We start from the raw sequence: 20,865 nt of genomic DNA, 5'->3' as shown, positions 1-20,865 counted from the left end.
TAGGTTAATGGAAGATACATAGCCTTTCTCTTTTTGGTGATGGTCATTACTTGACACTTTTCTGGCGCAAATATGACTTGCCTTTTGTGAGCCCAGGTCAATTTCAGAGCTCATCCTGTGCATAAATGTGCTCTGAAAGCCACAAGAATCTTTCATTGTGTCAGGTATGACTCCAGCTTTTGGAGGGTTTTCTCTCTGACCTTCACTAATGGGTTCAGTTTTGCTAGGATTCTTCAATGCTATTCTCTGTCATGGGTTGTGCCAATGTCCAGTGCAAATACTGTCACCACTGCTCTAGCATTGAGTTCTCATATCCATGTATGGGTGAAGGCTGTATAAGCTCTGGACCTGAGTGGCTCTGATGAAACCCAAACTGAGCATCAGTGAGCAGGTTATTGAATGATTAGATATCACATGATGGCATTATTTATGACTTTGTCAAGGACTGTGGGACATGTCAAGATATGTGGTAGTGTAACACTGTGCCAATGATTGCCCATAACTCCTCAAGGATACCTAGATTTGAACTGCCTAGCCTATTCTTAATCTGTTCCTGGATGAAGGATGTTCTCAGGGTGGTGACATTGGGAATTTTAACCTAATGGAACACATGTTTGAGTATAGATGAAGGGCTAAATCAGCAAAAATGCAAGCGCACTGGAGCAGCTCTAACCTACTGACTGCCACCTTCAATGCGTGGTGACCTGGTTGTATGTGACCACCTCGGGAGAGACAGGTTGCCGAATTATAAATGGTGACTTTCAATTTGAGCAATTTTCTAACATACTTTTAAGTTTAACGTTGCATCCATGGGTATCCTGCACTTCCTGAAACTCCCTATTGAAACCAAGGAAAGCACACAATGCCAATTGAAGGAGCTGATTAAAACTCATGTAAGCACTACACAGAAAGAAGGACAAATCCAATTACTGCTCTATCTGTCTACTCTCAATCAGCAAAGTGATGGAAGCTAGCATTTACGGTACGATCAAGCGGCACTTACTCTGCAATAACTTGTTCACTGATGCTCAGTTTGGATTCCGCCAGGGTCAGGTGGCTCCTGTCCTCATTATAGCCATAGTCCAAACATAGACAAAAGATCTGAATTCCAGAGATGAGGTGGCAGTGACTACCTTTCTCACCAAAGCAGCGTTTGACCGAGTGTGGCATTAGGGAGCCCTCACAAAATTGAACCCAATGGGAATCAAGGGAAAACCTCTCCATTGGCTGGAACCTAGGAAAAAGGAATATGGTTGTGGGTGTTGGAGACCAATTATCTCAAACTCCAGGACATTGCTGCAGCAGCTCCACAGGGTAGTGTACTAGGCCCAACCATCTTCAGCTGCTTCATCAATGTACTTCCCTCATTCATAAAGCCAGAAATGGGGATGTTCACCGATGTTTGAACAATGTTTAGCACCATTTATAACTCCTCAGGTAATGAACCACTCTGTGCCCACATCAACAAGACCTGCACAACATTCAGGCTTGGGCTGAAAAGTGGCAAGTTACATTCACAACCACATAAGTACCTGACAAAGATCAGCTCCAGTAAGAGAGAATCTAACCATCTCATCTTGATATTTAACAACATCAGCATTGCTGAATACCCACTATCAACATCATGGGGGTTACCATTGACCAGAAACTGAACTGGACTAGCCATATAAATACTGTGGCTACAAGAGTAAATCAGAGGCTGAGTATTCTGTGGCAAGTAACTCACCTCCTGGCTCCCCAAAGCCTGTCTACAATTTACAAGGCACAAGTCAGGAGTGTGACAGAATACTCTCCACTTGCCTTGATGAGTGTAGCTCCAACAACACTCGAAGCGCAGCACCAACCAGGACAAAACAGCCCGCTTGATTGGCACCCCATTCCCTACCTTAAAAATTCTTGCCTTCCACCACCGACAAACACTGCAGCAATATGTATCATCTACAAGATGTACTGCAACCTCATCAAGGCTCCTTCAATAGCATCTTTTTAAACCTATGACGTCTATCCCACAGAAGAACAAGGGCAGCTCACACATGGGGACACCACCGCATGCGTGTTCCCCTCCAAGCTGCACACCATCCTAACTTGTAATAATATCATTTCTGCTAGGTTAACACTCTGGACCTCTCTCCCAAATAGCACTGCGGATGTCCCTACAGCAGATAGACTGCACTGGTTCAAGAAGGCAGCCTTCCCACCACCTTTCTAAGGGCAATTAGGAATGGAAAATAAATGCTTGTCTTTCCTGCAATGCTCAAATCTTATGAACAAATAAAATATATATATATATATATATATATATTCATTCAGTACTTATAGCTGCTTCCTTAGTGGGAACTTTAGCTGATAGTTATTTCCTACATTTTGGAGTTTTCCTGAAACACATTGGGATCGTGGCACCTTGGTTACCTTAGATTGGACCTTGGAGACAGAGTAATATAGGTCAAAGGAGCAGTGCTTCAGGAGATTCATGTTGTCACATCTGGCGGTGGCAGACATTTAGAAGATGTGTTTCCTGCTGAACCTGGTGGCTCGTGCTATCAGTGCCTGCCAGTAACCACGCCCTTCCACCTTTTTTACCTTCGGACCCTTGCAGGACTTTGACAGCGACAAAACCAGGATCTTCCAGTCAGCCACACACAGATGCATAAGATTGATGGGTTGTTTACCAGTGGAGGTTATTATATCAACTGCGCATCTGATAATGCTAATCAGAATGAGTCGGTGCTCAGGTTTGCATCTCTGGCTAACTTCCCACAGGCGTCATCAACTGCAAACAATCTGTGCACCCCAAGATGAACTTTTAAACTGCAAGGGCTTCCACTGCATCAATGTGCAGCTGATGGAAAGGACGAGAGGTGAGGGGAAATTGCTTGACCACTTTTCTGTTACACTGTGAGGGAGGAAGACTTTACTGTGTTGGGTGCTTCACAGAGACACAGAGATATTCTCTAAGTTATACTTGACAATACAGATACTCATTTTTAAACAAAGATTCCATTCACTTGAGAATCCACTTGAACTTTAATCCAAGGAATCGAATCTTACAAAACTAAGCCATGCAACCCTTTTTTGACACAATAGGCCTGATTTTAACTGACTCAAAACCTGTTCATTTACACAGAGATAATATTGGGCCAAATATGTGGGATTGGGGAGGGTGGAATGAATCAGCACCCTGAGCTTCAGTGTCACCAAGACGGTCAACCATGGATTGATGAATTCAGGGAATTAATGGGTGTTTGTGATATCATGCCAGTTTTCCATTTTCCAAGGGTTTCAGAGTGACCTCTGGTGTTCCACACCAACACCTCAGCAATATTCCAGCCTCGGTTTGTTCTAATGGGGAATATGCATGCGGCTGGCATGGGCAGCTGGGCGGGATTGGGCAGGCCATTTTTTAAGGCCAACATGAAAAAGAGTGGAAAGGAAGTGCGGACACCTAATTCAGGGGGTACACTGTGCACATTTGGGGCATCTCTCCAAGATGTCACTCCCCCCCGTTCTTTCAATGCCATCTGCCCTCCAAAACCCAGAACCCCACCCTTCTCACCCCTCCCTGGGCTCTAGAATCCCTCCCCATCCTAAAAGCCTGAGAATTACCTGTCTGGGGCAGCCATGACCACGTGGTCCTCCTTTCTGCAATGCCCACTACTGAACTTTGGATCTGCAGTGACTGCAAGAGTTTCCGGCCAATCAGATTGGTTGGCAGCTCCTGAGGGCAGGACTTCCTCCCACTGAGGGGTGGAAGCCCCACTTTCAACCAACTTAGCCTGCCCATAGTGTGTTATGGCTGCGGGACGGGCTTGTTCCGGTTATGTCGGCTTCTAGCTGACTTTTCTACTTGGGGAGTTCGGGTGCCTGGAAACTGTGTGGTCACAGGTGTGGCCAGGCAGGTGAGAAAGGCCTCAATGCCTGGCTGGAGCAGTGCTCCCCTCCTCCACCACTCCCCTCCCCTCGGCATAGGGAGAGAAATCATGGATCTAGATGCTTGTCCTGTTTCCGGGCTCCTCATCCCTCTACACTCCCCCCACCCCACCCTCCACTGCTCCCTCAATCATGCGTGATATTTTTTCCCCTTTCAAGATTCATCAAGCAATTCATCAAGCAAGCACAGAAAGATTCAAGTAGAACGATGATGCCCATTCTTGGCATCTGGTTACAAATATCACCCAATGTATATGCAGCATGGATCATTAATATTAAGAGCAGCAAAGATATAATGCAGTGTTAGTTTGTGTGTGCCCTATAGGTGATCACACCATGATTATTAAAGAGACCAGAAAGTACAAATTTTATTTTAACAGCATCGTGCAATATTATTAATTTGAAAGGAAAATATCCTGTAGGTTATTTATAACACTCTGCAGACAACAACACTGATTTCGGTGACTGCCTCAGCCCTCATTAACATGTTCTGCACATTGCAGTATATGGACATGGTGGCAGTAAATTCATATTTGATTCAATATGTGTAATCGAGATAAACTGTATAAGATCTTTTCCATTCTGTAGAAGTAGAAGAAGACTTTCTTCTACCTAGGTGCATGACATTATTCAACATAATTATTTCATACAAGGGGTGTAATTGGATTCTATTTTATTAGCAACCTCACAGGGTAGAAATATCAAATGATTCTTGAACAACAAAGTGGAATGATTGAACAACATAGCTCTTTACTGCCAGTGAGAAGCATGAGAGCCCTCAGGTGTCTCTGTACAGCACAACTTTTATGAGGCCAGAGGCCAAAAACTGAATGGTTCACAATTGTATCTGTGTTTTCTTGATCAGCAAGTCTGAAAACTCTGCGGGTTGCTGTTTCTCACGGCAATATATTTTCAATATCTACTATGCAACGCAACGTTATCACAATATTTCAATACCTCAAAAAAACTCATAGAAAGCACTATGATAGAGTGGGATAATAGGTAAGTTGGCCAAAGGACAAGATTGAAGTCAATGGAAAAGACTCGAGAATCTTGTGCAGTGTAAAACAGGTTTCTGATTCACTATGAGCCCATTACATACTTCTGCCTTGGCAATCTCACCCCACAAATACCACTCACAGTAAATTTTCATTAGCAACAAAATAAAACCATAAGACCATAAGGCATAGGAGCAGAAATTAGGCCATTCGGCCCATCGAGTCTGCTCCGCCATTCAATCATGGCTGATAAGTTTCTCAACCCCATTCTCCCGCCTTCTCCCCGTACCTTTAATCCCGTTACCAATCAAGAACCTATCTATCTCGGTCTTAAATACACTCAATGACCTGGCCTCCACAGCCTTTTGTGGCAATGAATTCCATAGATTCACCACTCTGTGGCTAAAGACGTTTCTCCTCATCTCTGTTCTAAAATGTCTTCCCTTTACTCTGAGGCTGTGCCCTCAGGTCCTAGTCTCTCCTACTAATGGAAACATCTTCCCCACGTCCACTCTATCCAGGCCTTTCAGTATTCTGTAAGTTTCAATCAGATCCCCCCTCAACCTTCTAAACTCCATCGAGTATAGACCCAGAGTCCTCAAACGTTCCTCATATGTTAAGCCCTTCATTCCTGGGATTGTTCTCGTGAACCTCCTCTGGACCCTCTCCAGGACCAGAACATCCTTCCTGAGATATGGGGCCCAAAATTGCTCACAATATTCTAAATGTGGTCTGACCAGAGCCTTATAAAGCCTCAGCAGCACATCCCTGCTTTTATACTCTAGTCCTCCTGAAATAAATGCCAACATTGCATTTGCCTTCCTAACTACCGACTCAACCTGCAAGTTAACCTTAAGAGAATCCTGAACTAGGACTCCCAAGTCCCTTTGCACTCCAGATTTCTGAATTCTCTCCCCATTTAGAAAATAGTCTATGCCTCTAGATTTCCTACTAAAGTGCATGACCTCACACTTCCCCACTTTGTATTCCATCTGCCACTTCTTTGCCCATTCTCCTAACCTGTCCAAATCCTCCTGCAACCTCCCCGCCTCCTCAATACTACCTGTCCCTCCACCTATCTTTGTATCATATGCAAACTTAGCCAGGATGCCCTCAGTTCCTTCATCTAGATCATTAATGTATAAAGTGAAAAGTTGTGGTCCCAACACTGACCCCTGCGGAACCCACTAGTCACCGGCCGCCATCCTGAGAAGGACCCCCTTATCCCCACTCTCTGCCTCCTGCCAGACAGCCAATCTTCTATCCATGCTAGTACTTTGCCTCTAACACCATGGGCTCTTATCTTACTGAGCAGCCTCCTGTGCGGCACCTTGTCAAAGACCTTCTGGAAGTCCAAGTAGATAACATCCATTGGCTCTTCTTTGTCTAACCTACTCAAATAATTCTAACAGATTTGTCAGGCATGACCTCCCCTTGATGAAACCATGCTGACTTTGCCCTATTTTACCATGCACTTCCAAGTATTCTGAAATCTCATCCTTAATAATGGACTCTAAAATCTTGCCAACGACCGAGGTCAGGCTAATCGGCCTGTAATTTCCCGTCTTTTGCCTCACTCCCTTCTTAAATAGCGGGGTTACATTAGCGATTTTCCAGTCCTCTGGGACCCTCCCTGACTCGAGTGATTCCTGAAAGATCACCACTAACGCCTCCACTATCTCTTCAGCTATCTCCTTCAGAACTCTGGGGTGTAATCCATCTGGTCCAGGTGATTTATCCACCTTCAGACCTTTCAGTTTTCCTAGCACCTTCTCCTTGGTAATGGGCACCATACTCACCTCTGCCCCCCGACTCTCTTGAACTTTGGGGATGTTACTCGTGTCTTCCACCGTGAAGACTGACGCAAAGTACCTATTGAGTTCCTCCGCCATTTCTTTGTTCCCCACTACTACTTCTCCAGCGCCATTTTACAGCGGCCCAATGTCCACTTTTGCCTCTCTCTTACCCTTTATATATCTAAAAAAACTCTTGCAATCTTCTTTTATATTACTGGCTAGTTTACCCTCATATTTAGTCTTCTCCCTCCTTATTTCTTTTTTAGTTGTCCTCTGTTGGTCTTTGTAGGCTTCCCAATCCCCTGGTTTCCCACTGCTCTTCGCTGCATTGTATGTTTTCTCTTTAGCTTTTATGCTGTCCCTGACTTCTCTTGTCAGCCATGGTTGCCTCGTCCTCCCTTTAGTATGCTTCTTCTTCCTAGGGATGAATTTTTGCTGTGTCTCCCAAATTACTCCCAGAAACTCCTGCCATTGCTGTTCCACTGTCTTTCCTGCTAGGCTCATCTCCCAGTCCATTCTGGCCAGCTCCTCCCTCATGCCTCTGTAGTTGCCTTTATTCAACTGTAACACTGTTACATCTGATTCCAGCTTTTTCCTCTCAAATTGCAGGGTAAATTCTATCATATTATGGTCACTTTCTCCTAAGGGTTCCTTCACCTTAAGCTCCCTTATCAAATCTGCCTCATTACGCATCACTAAATCTACAATTGCCTGTTCCCTAGTGGGCTCCACCACAAGCTGCTCCAAAAGGCCATCTCGTAGACATTCCACAAATTCTTTTTCTTGGGATCCACTACCAACCTGATTTTCCCAGTCTACCTGCATATTGAAATCCCCCATGATCACTGTAACCTTGCCTTTCTTACACGCCTTTTCTATCTCCTGGTGTATCTTGTGCCCCACATCCTGACTACTGTTCGGAGGCCTGTACATATCTCCCATTATGGTTTTTTTACCTTTGCAGTTCCTCAACTCTACCCACACAGATTCTACATCCTCTGACCCTATGTTGTTTCTTGCTATTGATTTAATTTCATTTCTTACTAACAAAGCAACCCCGCCCCCTCTGCCAACCTGCCTATCTTTTCGATAGGATGTATATCCTTGGATATTTAGCTCCCAGTCCTGATCCCCTTGCAGCCATGTCTCCATGATGCCCACCACATCATACCTGCCAATTTCAATCTGCGCCACAAGCTCATTTACCTTATTTCGTATACTGCGTGCATTCAGATACAACACCTTCAGTCCTGTATTTCCCGTCCCCTTTCTCATTGTCGTCCTTTTATCTGATGTGCTTGAAGTTAGATTCCTAGCCCTTTCCAAACACTTTGTCCTATTTTGTGTTCTGGAGACTTTAATAGCCTCTCCTGGGCTCTCCTTTCTTTTCAGTTTTTTCATAATTTTCCATGAAGTTGAATCCACCCCCCCACACGCTAACCTCCTGCTTTGTTTCCCATTAGTCATACTTCTTGGAGTTTTACCCTTCTCTCCCCCCCACCACTTTCTAGTTTAAAGTCCTGTTGACCACCCTATTTACCCTTTTCACTAGAACATTGGTCCCAGATTGGTTCAGGTGGAGACCATCCCAACGGTACAGATCCCTCCTGTTCCAATACTGATGCCAGTGCCCCACCAAATGGAACCCCTCTTTCCCGCACCACTCCTTTAGCCACGTTTTTACTTCCCTTATTCTCGCGCCCCTATGCCAATTTGCTCGTGGCTCGGGTAGTAATCCGGAGATTATAACCCTTGAGGAGCTGTTCTTTAATTTAGTTCTTAGTTCCTGATAATCCCCAAACAGGTCCTCTTTCCTCGCCTTATCTATGTTATTTGTCCCAACGTGGACCACAACTGGATCCTCCATTCCGTTCTTAGACAGTGGGTCCTCCTCGATTCCGTCCTGAGTCACGGTGGCTGCGGTGACTTGTCCCAGAATGCATCAGTCACTTCTCACCAGCGCCCTCTGTTGGATGTTCTTCCTCCTGTTGAGTGCAAGAGTCCTTCTCTTCAATTCCCTCCTGAGTTGCGGTGGCTGTGGTGACTTCTCCCAGAATGCTTCAGTCACTTCTCACCAGCGCCCTCTGTTGGATGCTCTTCCTCCTGTTGAGTGCAAGAGTCCTTCTCCTCGATTCCCTCCTGAGTCGCGGTGGCTGCGGTGACTTCTCCCAGAATGCTTCAATCACTTCTCACCAGCGCCCTCTGTTGGCTCCAGCCATGATTCCACCCTCTATTCACAAGATAATTATGGACTACAAAGGTCAAAAAAAGCCCAGTTCATCTCATTCATCCTAGAATAGGAGTGTCAAATCTGGTGAACAGGTGACAAGCCGTCATTGATGGAATGCCATATATGATACAGCTGTGCCTTCTTCACTATTAGCTGAATTTCCAAATTCTAAATTCCAATGTGTTACTCTTGAGATGCAGCGACTGTGATATGAAACCACTGAGTACTGAGTAGCCCTTTAACAGTGTTAATGAAGCCATTGGCTCTCAGTGGCTTTCATCGCAAGGAGGTGGTACTCCTTTCTTTCTAAGCAGACTCCTGCTCACTCCTGAGGCAACAGAAAGTTAGAAGGTGATCCCAGAAGGGTCCCCTCGTGTTTGCTCTCCCCTGTCACTGCCATTCCACAGCCTTCCCTCCCCATTGCCTACCTTGTGTTCATCAATCCCACCCTCACCTCACAGCCCACCCCCGATTGAAGTGCTAGTTTCTGAAAGTGGAGGCCTGCATTAGTACCACAGCACACTGGTGTCCTTTGGGACAATGTAGGCAAAGAGCAGGAGCAGACCAACCGTACAGCCCCAGCAGTGTGGTGTTCATCGCAACAAGACCGGCGCAGCGCTCTGGCAGATAGGCTATGTATGTTTCACTCACCTCAAAGTTACCAGTGAACTGACTTGTGCACGCCACCCCTTTTCAAGTGTGTTTGAGGCTGACGTAATTTCCTGCTGGTGTGACACATGATTGGAAGGCGTGACAAGATTCTGCCGAGCAACTTTTAAAATTAGCATTCATAAGATGTTAATAAATGCAAATAGCGATCACGCTACTAGTCAGTGGAATAACCCACCCACCATAAGCCCAGCATCGGGAGAATTGCAAGCTGTTTTTACACCCGTGGGTTTGTGGCTTCCTGCCTGCTGCTGGATTCTCTGCTCCCACCCGCCTTGAAACCCATTGCGGGCGGGATGGGAAAAATTCCCCCAACTGTGTCAGCATCGAATAGCTCAGGTCAGCAGGAGAGAATTTTTTTTCCTGTGCCGGAACAAAATACTTGTACTCTAACCTCCAGGAGACCTTCATATTCTTCTGTCTCATGATCAGCCCCACAAAAATGTTCTCCCCCAATTCCCTCACTAAACATTCTTGTGATCTCTTAAGTGAGATTTGGCCTTAACTGTAATGCGTTACAAGGAATCTTGTCTCATAACTACTGGGAGCTGGATTAGGCTTACTGAAAAACATTTTTTACAGAGAGCCCTGAGAAAGAAAGAGAACCTTACCATTAGTTTGGGCAGGATTTAACCAGCATCTCAGATGAAAGCAGAGATTGCAAACACACTGCCGCTGACGTCTTAATTCTCAGTTTATAATATAATGTTTATTCTTTATTTTTTCTTATATAGTGAGAAGCATGACAATTTCCAAATTACCTCAGAAATTTGGAGCCGATGATTGCCTTTCCACTTGACTTTAGTGCTGGAAAAAATACAGCAGAAATTTGTAATGATTTATATTCTCAGACATTTCTAAAATATTTATATGTACAATGAAGTACATTTTTTATGACTGCTCAATTTACACTCAACAAAACCCAAGTAAAACCAGGTGAATCCCCCATAATTCTTTGAATATTCCATGGGGGTTTCAACATTCAGCAGAAAATAGAGCTGGGATCTTAAAGTAATGGGGGAATTTTATCACTGAAGAACTGGTGTATTGGGGTCGGGCCAGATTTAAATGTTTTTCAAACACCTTGAACCCGACAACAATCCACCTCTAGCCCACTTACTTCTGGGTTTAACGGGGTGGGACAAGGGGTGGGGAGCTAAGCACCTCCTAGGAGGTGAATTGGCTATTTAAACATTATAGTAAGGCTGGCAGCCTGAGATTTAAGATAAAAGCAAAATACTGTGGATGCTGGAAATGTGAAACAAAAGCAGAAAATGCTGGACAAACTCAGCAGGTCTAACAGCATCTGTAGAGAGAAAGACAGAGTTAACATTTTGAGTCCGTATGACCCTTCTTCAGAGCTGAAGAATCAGATGGACTCGAAACGTTAACTCTGTTTTTCTCTCCACAGATGCTGTTAGATCTGCTCATTATTTCCAGAATTTTCTGTTTTTGTTAGCCTGAGATTTAACCTGTTTTTGAGCATGTTTGGTAACCTGTCAGTTCAAAGAAGGTGAAGACACTTTAGGGGAGAAATTAGGTGTTTGTGGGCCAGGAGGCGAAAGAGTGCCTCTCCCCTGACCTTAAAGCCTAGCTTCTTCCCTTGGTTTGGACACCCCCTGTCAGACCTTCCTCCCAAATGAAGAACAGCCCCAATTGGTGATTGGAACCACCTCTCCACCCTCCCTCAGTGTCCAATCTCTCCCCTTGAGCCAAGGATCAGACCACCTGCCCCCAGCACCCTTATTCCCACCAGCAGCTGCAGGCTCCTTACCTGCATCTGCAGCCTGGTCCAGATTGTGTCCCACCCAACCGGGAACCAAGCTTGACAGGTAAGTTGTCTTTCCAGGTAGGGAAAAATGCATTCTGTGATGTCAACACCCACTGCTTTTAGATACCAACCAAAAGTCCACCCTCCAGTTTATCAAACTTGCCCCTCATTGGGACCAATGTCTTCTGCAGCACTGGAATACTCATTGAACATTCATTGTATCAGCCAAGATTATATGATGAAGTTTTGAATTAGGGCTTTACTTCATTCAGATTTCATTCTACAAAGGTGGGTGTTACCAATTTTTTTTTTGGAATGTGGCTTTCATTGGCTATGCTAGCATTTATTACCCACTCCTAATTGCGCTTAAAAAGATAGTTTGAGACGCTTTCTTGAATCACTGTAGCCCATGTGGTGAAGTTATCCCTACAGCACTGTTGGGTAGGAAATACCAGGATTTTGACCCAGTGACAATGAAAGGTGTGTGACTTAGAGGGGAATCTGCAGTTGGTGGTATTCTCATGCGTCTGCTGCTCGCATTCTCTTATGTGGTAGAGGTTGTGGGTTTGGGAGGTGCTGTTAAAGGAGCCTTGGTGAGTTGCTCCAGTGTATCCTGTAGATGGTGTACACTGCAGCCACAGTGTTGCTGTTTTTGAGGGAATAAATGTTGAAGGTGGTGGATGGAGTGCCAGTCAAGCAGACATTGCCCTGGATTGTGTTGAGTTTCTTGAGAGTTCATGAAGCTGCAATCACCCAGGCAAGTGAAGAGTATTCCATCATACACCTGACTTGTGCCTTGTCATTGCTGGACAGGCTTTGGGGAGTCAGGAGGTGAATCACTTGCCAGAGAATGCTCAGCCCCTGACCTGCTGCATCTCACCCCATCCAACTGCTCATTTGAATCCTGTGCAATAGAACTCATATGCAATCTCATCCTCTAGCAAGCTGGCACCTGGGCTACACTTGCTCCCTGCCCTGGCTGCAGGCCACCCCAGCTGGATTCTCACTATATGCAGATCCTTCTAAACTACCCTCTAAAGCAGGTACAGTGTAAGAATCTGAGCTGGTGACTGTGAACATGAGAGTGATTTTTTTTTCATCACTACTGTCTTCCACCTCTTTCTTTTCCACAATTGCCTACTGAGTTGAAGGTACAACAGTAGGGTTGTGGTAAGGGAAAGCGTGGGGAGCAAAGCAAGAGGTGCATGCTTTATTTTTACACCAACTGTGGCTTCTAGATTAGAAGAGATTGAGGGATTGAGGAATTGGGATGCAAGGAGGATTAGATACAACAGTGTACCATCATCGTCAATGGTTTCATCCCCACCACTGGCCTTGGCTTCAGTGATGGGCACTTGTGATGGCGACAGCCATTTTCTCCATTGGGCATGGACATGCAGTCGTGCTTGTCCCCTGCCGGTTAACACCTGATGCCTCCATTTATGTGCCAACTTGTCCTGAAAGAGTGAGGGAAGCGTGTTGAGTGTGATGCAACGTGTTCAGGTGATATGGCTGTCCTGGTTGAATAGTTGGCCGTGTGTATAACCTGTGAGGTGTGGGCGTGAGACTTGAAGCAGTGCTAAGTATAAGGTGAAGCTATGAATGTTCAGTTAAAGTCATAATTGCTTCATGATTGTAAGAGATTGTTGGGTGGTGATTGATGGGGATGTGATGCATTGAAGAGTGTGTGAGCATCGTGATGCAGCTGGTGAAATATGATAATTGAAATTCACTGACCTTGACCACTCGTGCAAGTTCTTTGAACTTTTTGCAGCACTAAATCCAGGTCTTCGGGCTACACTTCTGGCATTGACCACCATGGCTACCTGGTCCCACTGCTTCAGAAAACGTGTTTGCAGAGCTTCACGTCTCTGCAGTTTTCACACCGCCTGCATTGGAAGCAACAGGTGCAGGTTAATTGTGCATTGCAATCCCTGTCCCTTTGTTCAGGGGCTGGCCAATTATCCCCCCAATGCCTGGAACAGGATTTCTAAAAAAAATATTGCATGAATAGAGGAAACCAGTTTGCAATTTATGTCTTAATTACTCACTTTTTCTGAAAATTAACCTGAAATTGAAAACAGTTAAAATTATAATTTTCTAAAATATGAAGTTATTTTAGCACAGCAAATTGCTGATATTTAAAGTGCTAAACATTTAAAAATGGATGATTGGGCAATATAATCTGTGCTTTTTCATACTTTTGTAGTTTAACTATTATAACAATAGGAATAATGCAGAATAATTAAAGTGAATAAGAAATTGTTGAGCATCAGGCATCAAGCTGCTTGAACCAACCATGTGTTTAGTGACAACCAGCTCTAACTTTGTGTGCATCAGTGAATCTTTAATTTGAACGGTTACATTTAAAGTTAACAGTTAACAGTTTTATTTATCTTGAACAGTTACCCACTGATTCCCATTCATCTTATAACTTTGTTTTTCAAGTTCTGTGCCTTGTGCTCTCTTGCTGAGTTTTTTCCGTCTGGCTTGTGCTCTCATTCCATTATTTGCTACCTGGAATTGGCATTTTTCATTTCTGCTAACTTTACATATTATGACTAATGCTCTTGTTCTTTTTCCAGCTATCCCTAGATTTCCAAAAGAGAGTACAAAGCATATTGAAGTTGAGGAAGGGGATCCTGTGGTGTTACCATGTAATCCTCCCAGTGGGCCACCTCCATTAAATATTTATTGGATGACCAGCAGTAAGTACTATCTATTATATATTTATGAGAGCAGATTCCAGCTAGCTGTTAAACTAAATTGTTAAATTCAGTCTCTATGACATCTGGCAATTACCTTTTATCATATTAGCCTTGATGGCTTTTTCTTATTGTGAAGTTTTCACCAATGTCCTATAAAAGTGCTAAAATGCAAAGAGAAAGGTCAGGGAAGGGAATCAGTTTTTATTTTACAGCCCTTCTGCTGTAAAAAAAGTGTTAGTCTAAAATTGTATTGATGACTTAATGGACCTTCTGGAGTATGTAAAATATTACACAGTGGAGGCAGGATTATACACAGATTCTTGCGTCAAAGTAAACCATGAGGGTATGAATTTTTTAAAAAGTAATTTTACAGGTTGTGGGCTTTGCTAGCTGGGCCAGCATTTATTGCCCATCCCTACTTGCCCTTGAGAAGGTGATGGTGAGCTGCCTTCTTGAACCGTTGCAGTCCACGTGATGTAGGTACACCCACAGTGCAGTTGGGAAGAGAGTTCCAGATTTTGACCCAGCAACAGTGAAGGAATGGCAATATATTGCCAAATAAATGAAAGGGCTAAGAGAAAATACAATACTAAAAGGCAAACACAAGAATGCAAAAAATAGCACAGGCCTTGGCTAATGGAAGAAATACAAAGAACAGCAAAAGGTGACAAAATGGATGGTAGGAGCTATGAAAAGGAGAACATAAAAAAACTTGCATTGGGTATCAAGATCAACACAAAATCTTCTACAATTATATAAGGCAAGAGAACATGGCCAGTACTCCTTCAAAACTGATAATGGTGTTATTGGAAATGAAAGGAAGGAAAGAGTGGGCAGGTTGAATAATTCCTTTGTGTCAGTATGACTGCAAAGCAAGAGGTTGGCATGTCAGAGATCCCAAGGAAACTAATATTGAATCAGGGGCAGGGATTAATAAAGTTAACACACAAGCAAAGTAAAGTAAAGAGGATAAGAATGGCACTGAAGGGTGACAAATCCCATCAGCAGATGGTTTTCACCTCAGTTTTCAAGGAAACAGGGGAGAACTTTGTGAATGTTGAAACTATAATCTTCCAAAGTTCTCTCAATGTGAGAACCATTCCTTTAGATTGGAAAATTGTACATGTCATCTACTATTTAAGAAAGGTGAGCAAGAGTAACCAAAATATTATTGAGTAGCTAGCCTAACATCTATTGCTGGGAAATTACTGGAAGGCTATAATTAAGGGTAGAGTGTCTGTTTTCAGCTGATTAGGGAGATCCAATATGGATTTGTATGCCATGCCTGAGATTCAGAATGAAAGCTGGACTCTAAGGGTTAAGCTATGAGTAAAGTTTACATAAGCTCAACTATTATTCCCTGGAATTTAGAAGGTTAATAGGTGTTTTGATGGAAATTTTCAAGGTAGTAAGGGGAACAGATAGGATGGATAGAGAGAAATTGTTTCCACTTTTTGGAAAGTCTAGGGCCAGGGGACAAAGTGTAAAAATTAGAGCCAAACTTTTTCAGAGTGAAATTGGGAAATAGTTCTACACGCAAAAGGTGGCAGAAGTTTGGAGCTCTCTTCCTCAAATGGCAATTGATGGACCAAGAACTGGAAGGTGGGATTAGATTGGATAGCTCTTTTCTGGCCAGAACAGACGCGGTGGGTTGAATGGCCTTCTGTGCTGTGAATCTTTCTATGTTTCTATTCAATGTTGATTTTAAATCGGAGATTGACTTTAGTTAACCAGAAGTATTAAGGGATATGGAGCAAAGGTGGCTACATGCAGTTAGGTTGCAGATCAGCTATGAGTTCATTGAATGGTGGAACAGACTAGGGGAGCTAAGTAGCCCACCCCTGCTCCTGTGTTCCAATGTTATGATTTAAAAGGCTGTGCTGGTTTCAGGCAAAGTCTAGCCTTCAGCAGTTCACACTTCATTATATTTCAGTTACTTCAGTGGTGAGCTTTTGGGCAACTGGTAACAATTAGGAACATAGGGCTGAATTTTCCTGGTGGTGAGCGGGGGCGGGGCTCACTCGCCGACGTGTAAAATGATGTGCGGTGATGTCGGGCATGCATCCTGACGTCATCGCGTGTCATTTAGATTGTCAGTTCAGTGGGCTGAATTTCGCATTGGCTGCCCGCCCGCCGAACTGTCAAAGGCCTATTAAGGCCATTACTAAACTAATTAAAGTTGTTAAGAATGCTGCCCGTCCAACCTTAAGGCGGGATGAGGTTTCATGAAGGGTTTGTTAATTAAATAAAAAATTTTGAAAAAATTACTGGACATGTCCCAGCTCATGTGACAGTTTCACATGAGGGGGCATGTCCTTAAAATTTTTTTCCACCTTTATTAAACTTTCCACAACTTAAACTAATCTCCCTGAGGCACTTCCATGTCTCAGGGAAATTTCTGTGCTCTTTCTTGCGCATGCGCGAAAGAACGCAGGCCCCGACTCAGGGAATCCCCCCCCTGCCCGCACAGGGAGCGCACAGTGCTTCTGGGTGTGCGTCACGCTGGGCGGGCCTTAGTTGGCCCGCCCACATAAAATGGCAGCGTGCACACGATCGGGCGCTCGCTCCCGCCCGCCCCCGCACAACCCCCCCGATGGGGGGAAAATTCTTCCCATAGGTTTTAGGAGCAGGAGTAGACCATTCAATAAGATCAAGGATAAGATCATCCACTTCCCTGTCTGCCCCCCATAAGCTTCACTCCCTTGTCTATCAAAAATCTGTCTAACTCTGCCTTGAATAAATTCAGTGACTCAGCCTCCACTGCTTTCTGGGGAAGAGAATTTCACAAACTAACAACCCTTTAGAAATATATATATATATTTCCTCATCTCCATCTTAAAAGGGAGACCTCTTGTTTTTGACCTCTGCTCTAGTCTCTCCCACAAGTGGAAACATCCTCCTGGTATCTACCCTATCAAGTCCCCTCAGGATCTTACATGTTTCAATAAGATCACTTTTCATTCTTCTAAACTCCTAATTCTTCTAAAGTCCAACCTGTTCAACCTTTCTTCATAAGATAAGCCCTTGATTTTAGGAGTGAGTCAGGTGGACCTTCCCTGAGCTGCTTCTAATGCAATTATATATTTTTTCAAATAAGGAGACCCAGACCGCACACAGTGTGCAGAATTTTCTGCCTGTCAGGCAGGTGGGCCCGATCCAATCGCCAGCAGGCATGGAGCCGATCGCTTCCAGAAAAGCGGGCCGCACCGCCATTTTACGTGGGCGGGCCAATTTAGGCCCACCCAGCATGACGTCCGCTGGTAAGCGCTATGTGCACCCCGTGCGGGCAGAGGGGAATCCCTAAAATTGAGAGTGCGCTCTTTCGCGTGTGCGCACGAAAGAGTGCACATCTCCCTGAGGCTAAGTGCAACCCCAGGGAGATCGCTTCGACTTTTAAAACTATTAACAATAGAGAAAAGAAAAATCTCTTACATGTCCCCTCATGTGACAATGTCACATGAGTTGGGACATGTTTATAATTTACAGAACAACTTTATTACAATTTTTAAGACCCTACATGAAACCTCATCCCGCCGCTGGATGAGGTTTCATGTTTTTTCTAGTTACCGCTGGGGCTCCTGGCCAACCCGCCAACCTTAAGGTTGGATGGGCAGCTCCTTTAATTGGTTAAATGATCCTGTCAATGGCCTCAAGTGGCCATTGACAGGTCGGCGGGCGCATAGCTGATTTTGCTGCGCCCCCGCCTTCCTGAAAATTTAAATGGGCGGGGTGACGTCGGGGGTTCCGCCCGACGTCATCCCGTGTCATTTTACGCATCGGCGAGCGGGTCCCGCCCCCTGCTCACCGACAGCAAAATTCTGCCCAGTATTCCAGGTGTGGTCTCACCAACACTCTGTACTGATGCTGTAAATTAACACAGACAGTTCCACAGTATGATTTTCTGTTTCATTTAAAAAAAAATTGGTTACCTACCTTTTTGATCTGCCACCCACCGCGTATAGTAGGCAAATTGTGTTAACACCAATATGCTGACACGGGGCCGGGCTTTACTAACCTAATCATTGGAGTTTTTCAAATTACAGTTGCTTGCTATGATGAGAAAGTTAGTGTACCAGAGGGATGAGGTTAATTGACCAAATGGCCTTTTCTTGTTGTTTACTTTCTTTTAACTGCATAACCAGGTACCAGAATAAACAACTCTTCTCCAGGTCTATATGAATAATTGTGTTTAGGAAAGTTAAATGTAATCACATTCATAAAAATATGAGTTACTATTAATAAATTTTAGTTGTAATTCTTTCATATTATTTGTATAATTGTTGGAAAGGAAGATATGGGCATATTATAAACTGTGGAAAGGACATTAGGAAAAGGTGTATTTTATTAGCACATCACTATTTTCAATAAAAATTATGATATCTTTAATTTTTAAATAATTCTTTATTTTTCAGAGATACAACGCATACAGCAGAACAGCAGAGCTTCCCAGGGGCTTAACGGAGATCTTTACTTTTCAAATGTTCAATCAAGTGATAGCCGGAATGACTACCTTTGTTTTGCACATTTTTCCAGAACAAGAACAATTGCACAGAAAGAACCCATTAGCCTGATTGTGACACCATGTAAGTTTTCATTCTTTTAGTAACTGAACAGAAATAAATAACGATACATAGACTTATCATCCCAAATAAAGTACAAGGATACGGCTGTGGTTGTAGCGAAAATTAAGAGCAACTAACAGGATACCAGGGGAGATATTGGAAATGTCACCTTAGTAAAATACAGATATTAATAAAGCGTTGTGCTATCTATAGACTTTCAAGCAATCAGTTTTTGGTGTCTGTTGTAGAACTGCACAAGCTCTGTCTTGATTACATTATTTCCCTCCATCTAGGCCATTCATGAAACCAATTGGTACCTACATCCTATCATATTTCTTGAACCTGTCCAACATTCAGCACATCTGCTCCTTTGTCCAGAAACTCCCTTTAACACACATGCATGAATGCTTTTCAATTGGTGAGAGTTATTTCTTTTAGACCCATATGAACTGATGTCTTAAGTTGGCATTAGTGATCCCTAAGACCGCCAGGGACAGGGATTGCCAATTCCGCTATTTCCACAGTTATTACCAGTTCTTCCAGACTTTTGAGAAACACGGCAAACACTTGACATGCATAAGGGTGACTTCATCAGCATTATATTGCCTGTGCTTATGTGTACAATCTGTGCTTTTCTATGCAACCCATTGTCCAGCATACCTCTCCTCAGTACCTTCTACTGGATAAGTTTAAGACTACCATCACGCACTGAAGAACTTGTCCAATCTTGGTTGGCTTGAGGGAATCACTTTTTTTTGGTCTTGTGTCATTGGAACATCCTCTTCCTCCAAACGATCCCTGTGTAAAATCCCATCAGCTGCACAATGACTCATGCTTTGACTGCCCCAGATTTTGGACAGTTTTAAAAACTTTTGTTTTGCTTTTATTCAATTTTTATCAAAAAGCACTTTAATTTTAGGAGAGATAAATACAGACTTTATCCTTGTCGCAACATAAAAATTTGGGATAGCTTTTCCTAGCTATGACTCCAGGGTACGAGTCTTTTTAATTAACCTGATAAAATTATACATTGTAAAATTTCTATTAAGAGCATTATGTTCTCTTGCCTTCAGCAGGCCAGTCAAAAAAGCAGTAACACTTGAGATTATGAAGCAGTGGAATTTATTTGTTTCACCAAGTGGTATCACAAGAATATAACTTCTTTCTGCTAAAAAGAAAACATCCAGGCCATTAGTGGTTGTTTTTTCCCACATTAGAGCTCTGCATCTCATCTATTCCCAGGTGAGAATTCATGTTCCCAGTAAGCTGTGCAGATCAACAGCTTCCCAATAACCTAAAGCTACCCATTGACTGGAAAAAATGGGCTGTGCAGAACAACTGATTTCTAATGGGAACATTGGTGAGGATTTCCTTTCATATATTGTATTCACCAATTTGCAGGCTCCAGATGTTTGAAAAATCGATAGCAGGCGGAAGATTTTCCTTATGTGGATCTTTTTCTTTCTTTGCCCTTAAAATGCAGTAGCACACCTCAATTCTGGAAAGCAGGGTTCATTTGACTCAACTCTAGAGAACCAAATTGTTTTTCACACTTAGCTCACCTCAAAGCAACCAATCATTAGAATATATCTTTTCTCTGCACGCCTATTTAAACTTGGCTGAAGATCTCGGGCCCCCACACCCCGAATACAAAAGAGCCTTTCCAGTCACATAGAATTGTGGTCAACCTCATCTGAGAATGTTTTACACTTCCACCAAGGCACATTAGATTAAACAGTATGTTTTCCTGCAATTCTGAATTGCAACATGTCCAGCTTTGCATATGGAACAGTGTGTCATGTATCCTGTGCACTGTCAATGAACCAAAGCTGTTTTCAGCATTAGACATTGTTTGCCCTTCATACTTGTCCTGCTCCAAAGATGCAGAGAAGAGAATATCTCATCTGATTCTTTCTCAGTCTTTTATCCCACTTTTTGTCTACATGTAAATGCTGGGCATCTTGAAACCAATTCTAATTCTTAGAAAAAAGGAGCTGCCCATTTAAAAGGCACCTGCCACTGAATTATCGCATACAGTTTATTGACTCTATGACAGAATTATTTTTTAAAAATTGGTACAAATACATTTGATTTCACTAATCTCAGAATCTAAGATACTCAGTAGAGGTTTCTCTTTCTAAATTTAACATACTCTCTTTCACCTTGAGTGGAGAAAAATCTAGGGACCTTCTCTGATCTTTTTC

General features: G+C 43.4%; 1 protein-coding gene across 9 annotated transcripts in view; it reads left to right on the top strand.

The window, feature by feature from the left end:
* The window catches only part of chl1b (cell adhesion molecule L1-like b), a 954,137-nt gene that overhangs the window by 456,480 nt on the left and 476,792 nt on the right, over positions 1 to 20,865 (top strand). For all 9 annotated transcript variants that reach the window (XM_078543741.1, XM_078543742.1, XM_078543744.1 and 6 more), the window contains 2 exons: positions 13,977 to 14,099; positions 18,512 to 18,682. In XM_078543741.1, the coding sequence (XP_078399867.1) occupies positions 13,977 to 14,099; positions 18,512 to 18,682 (294 nt within the window). The remainder of the gene's footprint in view (positions 1 to 13,976; positions 14,100 to 18,511; positions 18,683 to 20,865) is intronic.

This window comes from Cetorhinus maximus, chromosome 6 (genome assembly GCF_964194155.1).
Source record: "Cetorhinus maximus chromosome 6, sCetMax3.hap1.1, whole genome shotgun sequence".
In the NCBI taxonomy this organism is placed as follows: Eukaryota; Metazoa; Chordata; class Chondrichthyes; order Lamniformes; family Cetorhinidae; genus Cetorhinus; species Cetorhinus maximus.
Note: the sequence above shows the minus strand (reverse complement) of the source record. Positions and strands in the feature narration are given on the sequence as shown.